At 37.5% G+C, this 8,504-nt stretch overlaps 1 protein-coding gene across 1 annotated transcript in view; it reads right to left on the reverse strand.

The window, feature by feature from the left end:
* Window positions 1–3,444, reverse strand: part of CBG26023 — a gene marked incomplete at both ends in the record, with an annotated part of 4,133 nt that extends 689 nt beyond the window's left edge. Inside the window, 2 exons of the mRNA XM_045244445.1 lie at window positions 1,184–1,279; window positions 3,390–3,444. Of these exons, the coding sequence (XP_045100305.1) occupies window positions 1,184–1,279; window positions 3,390–3,444 (151 nt within the window). The remainder of the gene's footprint in view (window positions 1–1,183; window positions 1,280–3,389) is intronic.
* Between the last annotated feature and the right edge of the window lie 5,060 nt (window positions 3,445–8,504).

An 8,504-nucleotide genomic window follows, 5' to 3' on the forward strand; every position in this document is an offset into this window, starting at 1 on the left:
CCCCTGCAACAGAGCGCGCATGAAAGCACACACAAAACAGCGTTCCAATTTGGGACAGTTCGACTCCTTACCAGTTCGAACTTGTAACAGTTCGATTCTGTCCGCGTTCTGTTCTGGTACGTGTGCGAAAAAAGGACTGTTCTGACTTGAATCTGTTCGATTTTAGGTCTGTTCGATTTTGAAAACGTTCGAATTCGTCGTACCCCCATTTTCACCCAGAAAATCTACCATAATTTTAAAGGAACATTCTTCGATAGGGCTACTGTAATTGAAGGTGCGTGGCTTTGACCCAAAAATTTCGTAATTTTTTGACCTATTTTCAGCGATTTTTATCTTAAAAATCATGAAAATCGTCGAAAAATAGAGAAAAAGAAGCTAAAGTTGATTTCACGAAAATTCCGGCTACTGTAAATGTTGGTTATGTGCCTTTAATACCGTAACCCGAATTTTCGTAGTTATTTCAGCATTTTTTGCACAGAGTTGTGTCGATTTTCAAAGATTTTACTCGATTTTCTGCATTTTTTATCGGAAAAAAAATCGAGAAAATCGTCGAAAAAATAGACAAAAATAGGCTAAGACTAGCCAAAATTCGGCATACTGTAATCATAGGATTTTGATTACAGTAGATGAAGTTTCGTAAATACCGTAACCACCCTATTAGAAGGCCATCCGATCCGCCAACTTTGAGCCCATATATCTCTGCTCCTATGAGAGATATCAAAAGAAAGTCGACTGATAAAATGTTCATCATAATATCACAAATATTTTTTCAGTTGACCACTTTTCGATAGCTCTTACAGAAAGCGAGATATACAGGCTCTAATTTGGCGGTTCGGGTGGCCTTCAGACGGTATTTTGGCATTTTTTCAGCGATTTATTTCAATTTTTCATAGATTTTTTATAGAAAAAAACCATGAAAATCGTCGGAAAATAGGTTGGACTTTATTTACAAAGTTCGGGGGGCTACTGTAATCAAAGGCGCATGCATTTTCATAAATAGTTAACGTTCGATTTACACCCCGATTTTCGACCCCAACGAGCTTATAGCTTAGAGCTATACTGCATTACGGTTATTCGCATTTGAGCGCATTTGCATTCCGAACAAAAACCCCCTGCGCCCCAAACACCTTCTGCCACGTCATCTCAACCCTTCAATCCCTTTCAGCCAAATTAAAGTCATTACCTCTCTGCTTGGCTAACATTTGACGGAATAGATGCGCGAACTTGTTGTTTGTCTCCAGCTCCTCCTCTCCTTGACCACCATCCTCGGTGTCTGCTGCTGAAAAAATTCTCAATTGTTTTTTCTAAAGGTGTACAACTCGTGGGAATTCTAAAGGGATTAGAATTCCGTTGAGTTAGTTGTGGGTGGCTATAGCTCATGGGAGATTATGTGAGGGTGGCGACCTTATCACCTTGATGATCATTTGAAAAAGCTCGTCAAAGAATGTCAAAGAAGATTTGTGTCAGGAAGAAAAAAGGGATTAGGGATGTTATATCAAATGACAGCTCATTAATTGTCAAAAAAATAATAAGTTCATGAGCTTTTCGACGAAAAACAAGCTGGATATGAAAATAGATTCTATAGAAAAAGAGGACCTAACCTGTGACAATAAAGAGCTTACGTAATAGTGTTAAGATGGAAATCCAGGTCACAAATCTACCGTAAGCGCTCTAATAGAAGCCTACCTTATTTGAACTCAATTATCTCGGTTCCTGTTAAAGATATCAAGAATCTGTCAACTGATAAAATGTTTCTGATATTATGATAAATATTTTATCAGTTGGCAAAGTCTTGATATCTTTTATAGGTAACGGGATAAATTGGTTCAAAATTGATGAGTGCCATAATGAAACGTCTTCTTGACAGTTAACTTTGAGCCCATATCTCGCTTCCTATGAAAGATATCAAAAATCTATCATCTGCCAAAATATTTTTATTTAATGATGAACATTTTATCAGTTGAAGCGACATGATTATTGGAGTGTTTACAGTATCTGGGAATCTAGGTCACAATAAAGAAAGTTCAAAGTTAAAACATTCCTCCACCCTCAATTCCTATTCTTTGACCACGCACTCTTATGGTCCGGTCCATGGTCCCAGAAGTCCCCTAGAGAACACACACGTTGATTGATTGCCTCCTTCTAAAAGTGTCGTGAGCCATTTATATCCAACACTCCCACTCGAAATATATCATATGGTCTTGTATGTAAACAAGCGAATTTCAAAGTGCAAATATTCGGAAATTTTCTAAGTTGATTTTTCGGATTAAGAATGGTCCGCCTAATTTTCTTATTGAAAATGACAATCTTTAGGGGTCTAATATATCTCGATCCCTTCTTGAACTTTGACCCTGATTAAGTGGGTTCCTAGTAGAAACATCAAAAAATAGCCAAGTAACAAAATGTTACTGATATTATAATTAACCTTTTTTCAGTTGACAACTTATTGATATCTTTATTAGGAACCCAGATAATTAAGTTCAAAGGAAAGGCGCCCATGAGCCGCCATCAGCCCGCCAACCACCTTTTCACCTTATTTTTGGGCATAACTCGGTTCAAACTTAGAATTTCGAATTGGATCAAAAAGTAAAATGTAGAACTTGATCAGATCTACCAAACCATATTTAATTCGACTATGGTTGACCAGCGAGTTTCTGACCAGAATCCTTAAATTTGCTCGAGTAGGTCAGCGCATCCACTCGGAATACTTGTCGATCGCGCCGGCGCATAACTCAATTCAAACTAAAGATTTTTGATTGGACAAAAATGTAAAATGTAGAACTCAACAAGATCTGCAAGATGATACCTAATTCGACTATATTCGAGTGTTGAGTTTTTGACCAGGGGCCGTAAAACAAAGAGAGCGTCAAAATCAGTCCGGGTAGCTCTGCCCTCCTTTGCTCCTCCTGGTTAAAAGTTCGCTGTTGAAATAAGTTTGAATTTAACACCATTTTGTAGATATCATTGAGTTCTACATTTTCTGATTCAGACCGAACATCCAAAGTTGAGCTAAGTTATGGGTCGGCGCGATTGACGAGTATGCCGCGTGGATGCTCTGAGCATATCCGGGCAATTTTAGAGCTTCTGTTCAGAAACTCCCTATTTCAGCAATATTGAATTATGTATTATTTTATAGATCTAGTTGAGTTCTACATTTTGCTTTTTAGCTCGTTCGAAAATTCCACTTTTCAGCCGAGTTATGCTCTTTCTGAAGATTAAATCTCATTAATCTCAAAAATTAAACACCAATACAACTTCTTATAACAATTTAATTAAAAATTGCACCTGCTAGGCTAACCTGAAAAAAAATGTTGCCAAATTTATTCCGCACGAATTAGCCTAACTTTTTTGACTTCAAAGGGACAACTACAGTATCCACACTCCCTTACCTTCTTCACTTCGCCACGTGGATCGAGCTGCAACGATTCCAACCATTAATACCATCAAAAGGAATAATTTTCCAGAAGGCATTCTCTCCAGACGACAACACCAAAACGAAGTAGTATGATAAACTAGGTCAGGAACTAGGCCAAAATTGGGCGGAGTCTGTCTTCAAGAGAAGGAAAAGGGGGCGGCGCAATAATTGAATTGTTAGGGAAGCAGAAGAGGTGGTGGGGGAGGAAGCTTAAAGGCGCATGATGGATTGAAAAAAAAGAAAAAAGAAGGAGCACTAATTAGGACTCCGGAAATTGCATGACCTTGTATGACATATATCTGCTTAAAATTTTATTAAATTTTTATTCCGTTTTTTTGAATTCTGACGTCATCTAGAAGCTTCTGCAATTGTAAAACAATTTAGAGTTGTATAAAGTTTATTCGTTTAAAGGAACAGAGGACTAGAAAATCGTAAAAAAAAAAACAAATAAAAGAAGAGGTGGGATTTTGGTGTGAGTGTGTACTAACCGTCATAATTTAATGAAAACTGGCAGAAGAGGAATAATAAAAAAAGAAAATGTTTTAATTTATCAAAAAAGTTAGGCCACGGCCTGAGCGGTCAGTTGGTGGCAGATAAGGTCCACGTCGTTTCCGTTTTTCTTGAAAACCGGCGGTACGTTGTTGTTTTCTGCGTCGAAAACTCGAATCGTTCGTTGTTTTCCACCTAGAGTACATGTGACGGCTGATTGGATGATGATTGGTGGGCGGCGCATGGTGATTCTGAAAATATTGGGTTTTAGAATATAGTCGAATTAGACATCGTTTTGTAGATCTCAGTCAGCGCCGCATTTTTCATTTTAGTTCAAATCAAAATTTCGAGTTTGAACCGAGTAATACCCAAAAAAGGGTGAAAGGTTATTGGCGGGCAGATGGCGGCGCCTTCACTTTGAGCCTAATCATCTCTGTTCCTGTTAGAGATATCAAGAAGTGATCAACTGACAAAATGTTTACCATAATATTACAAACATTTTATCAGTTAATCTTTTTTATAGCCCTCACGATAACTGAGTTTAATTGACTCAAAGTTAACGGTGAGCATCTAAATTTTGAAAACATTCAAGTTTTGTAAAATTCAAAACAACATTTTTTTCATTGAAATTGAAATTTTAGCGATTTTTTGAAAAATCTCGCTTTCTTAAATTATGCGATTTCCCGAATTTCCCGAATTTCAGAATTTCTTGTAATCTCAGAATTTCAAATTCCTGTTTTTGCGAATCTCGAAATTTGAGAACCCTAATTTTCATTAGATCTTCTCAAGTGTTTTGTTGGATTTTCGGCGATTTGAATTACTAATTTTTTTTGTGTTTTGTGAATAAGGGACTCAATTTTTTGGTTCTCCAATTCTTGGAAGTTTTTCAGAATTTTACAATTTTCAAGTTAAAAAAAACTCAAAAAAAAGTATTACTTTCTTCAAATTATATTGAGGTTTCGAGTTTTCAATTTTTTGCTTTTACAGCATCTAAACAAAATATTTTAGCAACGGAGCTCGTTTGTAGCTCTGCCTCTCAATTCCCCGAACTCTTTCCCAAATCGTTTTAAATTGGTTTTTTTCATTCTTCTCACATTCGAATTCTTTTTTCTAATAAAACCAAGCAATAAATGTGTATGCTCACTTGTCATAATGAGCCAACAGCGTGCCAATCATTTCTCCCACTCTCTCCTCATTCTTTGTATTCTTGGCACATCCGACGATGTCGTTATCGCCAACATGAATCACAAAGAGGCCATTCGATTCGGCGCTTACCGAGATACGTGAAATCTGAAAATATGAAATGGAGGGAATTTTGAAATTTTGACAACGATTTTTAGCTTTCCACCTAAATTCAGTTTTTTTGTATTTTCCTGAACATTCTAGGATCAAAATCCAACCTTTGACCTAGATATTCTCTTATTTCTAGGTCATTAAAAGATCAGATTTTCAGATAAATTTCTCAAAGTCAAAGGTTGTTTCCTAGTTTTCTGATTTCAAAAAAAATCCCAATAGACAAAACAGAATAAAAAATTGAAGGTGTCTAGTCAATTTTCTTCGAAATCTGTGTGTGGGCGATGAATAAAAAGTTAATATTCAAATCTCTATGGGAACCCTATTTTTTCTGATTAAAAATTCCAATTATTGTTTTGGTGCTGGAAGGTTTTCTTGGAATAAAAAATGGCTAGACCCTTTAATTTTTTGTTCTAGGAACTAAAAGGGATTCATAGAAAGTTTTATGAGTTTTGGACTTTAAAAGTACAAGAAGAAAATACCGTAGACACACTTTTTGAAGAAAAATGTTTTGAGTTTTGATAAAGGGATTCGAAAAATTAATGAAAAATAGTCACAGAGACCTAACTTTGAGCCCATATATCTCGCTTCTTGTAAAAGATATCAAAAAGTGGTTAACTGATGAAATGTTACTAATATTATGATAAGTATTTTATTAGTTACCGTTTTTTGATATCTTTCACAGGAAGCGAGATATATGAGCTCAAACTAAAGTCAGAGATTTTTGACGTTTTCAGTGGAAGATAGTCATTTTCTATCTTTGATTTTTTTTTCGATTTTTGGCGTAACTAAGAAAACCGAAAATTTAGGTCATGACCTGGAAAAAATTAGGTCATGATCTGGGAAAAATTAGGTCATGACCTGGGAAAAATTAGGGTATGACCTGNGAAAAATTAGGTCATGACCTACAAAAGATCAGGTCGTGACCTAGAAACCCAAAAAATTAGGTCACGACCTAGAAAAATCAAAAAGTTAAGTCATGACCTAGAAATCCAAACTTGACCCAAACTGCTTTTAAAATTTCAATTTAATAAAATGAAAATTTCCCAAAAATGAATCAAAATTTGACGTTTAAAATAGGAAATAGTCAACTTTGAAGTCCTTAAAAAGTAGATCAGAATTTTTCTATTCGCCTGAAAATTTTAGAGTCTACTAAAGAAAAGAAGTACTTCATTTTTATAGTTGAAAACTTTTTTGTGAAAATCCTAAGCGAGAAAAATGGGTTTCAAGGGGTACAACGGGACTTTTGGCATCTCCTTGATTCCAAACTGCATATCTTATCAGAATGCATTTTTACAAAAAAGTTGTCAATTACAAAAATGAAGCTCTAATTTTGTTTGGTATACTCTGAAATTTTCAGAAAAAAACGCAAGATTCTGGCCCACTTTTTTAGGTCCCTGAATTCCACTTTTAAAATCTTTCTCAAGTTTTTAACTTACCGCTTGCAACGGAATCGGTTCTTTCAACAATTTGAATTTCTTCGTTTCCAATTTTGCCACAAACCGATCCGTCACCACGAGCACTCTCAACGAGCTTTTGTTGAATTTGTTGAACTTCTGAATATACGTGGAAAATAGCACTTTTCCAAATGGATGGCTCTGTCTCAGCGTCTGAATTCCATCCTGATACGTGGATACCGAAGTGGGAAGGTCCAGCTCCTCCTGTTGGGATAGATAGTCTCCTCGCCACATTCTCGGATACCCCCAATTGTCTTTTTTGTTATGGAAGACTTCGAAAGCGGCGATTTTCTGTGGGAGACTGGCTCGAAGGTGTGGAGGGATTTTGGAGAGAATCGTGGCGGCTTGCCAGCGTTGGTGCATTACTCGGAGACGGGACACAAATTGAGCAAGGACGAGCGGGGGAGCTGGCCATCGGACAGACTTTCCGAGATTTTTCATTTGACGCACGTTTTTGGAAAAAAGCTATTTTTTAGTGGGAAACGTCCTTTCTGGTCCTGGGTCCTAAGCTTTTTACAAAAAAAAAAGTTGTCCACTTCAAAAAAGTAGGTTTAGTTTTGTTTAGGATACTTTGAAGTTAATAAAACGCTTTGACAAATTTTAAGTCCTCTTGTAGGTGGTCAAAATCTCCAAGGTCCCTTTTGCGCCCCCCCCCCCCCCCCATCAAAGGCTGTCGGAAAGAGGGTCGCGGCCTTGCTCTCATCCCAAACTCAGTACCTGAACGCATTGATCAACTGCCATATGTACGATTTCAGCTTGTATCGTCTGTATGCTCCAATGATCTTTCTAACAGCCACCATTCGTCGATACCGCTCACGTGCTTGAACTCCACGGACCATCTGAAAATGACAGGGGTACTTGAAAACTACTTGAGGGGATTGGAGGAAAACTAAAAATGCAATTAACAGAATTAGAATTCTTGGTAATGCATTACATTTTGCAGAATAACTGAAATATATTTTTAGAAAAAAAAGCGGTGTCACTTCCAGAGGATCAGAGGGCTCACTATCAGGAAGTCTATAGGATGCACCATATACGTGTACTTTGAGTTTGATTATCTCGGTTGCCATAAAAGATATCAAAAATCTGTCAACTGTTAAAATGTTGGTGACATTACGTTAAAAATTTTATCAATTGACCAATTTTTGGTATCTTCAAAAAGAACGAAGATGATTGAGCTCAAATGTCACGTATAGTGTGGGCTTCTTCCAGAGCATTTAGGGTACCACGAGCAAGTATGGACTCCCTAAGCCCTCTGATCATCTTGAAATGATATTTTCCATTAAAACTCATCCTTCTGAAATTAGCAAGTACCTTTTGCAAGAAAGTGACCACATTTGGCAGATGCTCAGTTCTCAGCTCTTCCAGTTGGAATACTGTCTGTGGGCTTCTTATGAAGATCTTGGTTCTTCCTTGCACACAATCTTGTGCCAACCCGGCAGACTCCAAAATCTGCATACAAGAATCTGGAAGCCGTTGTCCGCGTCGTGGATTTGGCCAAGTCTGAGGGCAGATTAGCTTGTACCGATTGACAAATCGATCATAGGGCATGCGATGGGCAAATCCGGCACGTCGAACCCTCACGTTTTCCAGGAGACCCAGGTAGCGGACCTGATGCTCCACTCTTTCCAAATCGAAAATATTCGAGCTCTTCTCCTCGTTTGGTTTGATACATCTGATGTAGTGTGGCTCCTTCTGGGCTAATTGTTTTACAAGATCACTCATAGAATTCTTAAACAGGAATCCAGCCGTTGGAGGACGACGGTTAACCTCGGCCATGGATTTTGAGCCGTCAGGGAACAAGCTTTTGATCAGACGATTTTTGCTAAATTGCGGGGGATCCTCTAGAG

This window comes from Caenorhabditis briggsae (assembly GCF_000004555.2).
Source record: "Caenorhabditis briggsae complete genome, chrIII, whole genome shotgun sequence".
NCBI classification, from domain to species: Eukaryota; Metazoa; Nematoda; class Chromadorea; order Rhabditida; family Rhabditidae; genus Caenorhabditis; species Caenorhabditis briggsae.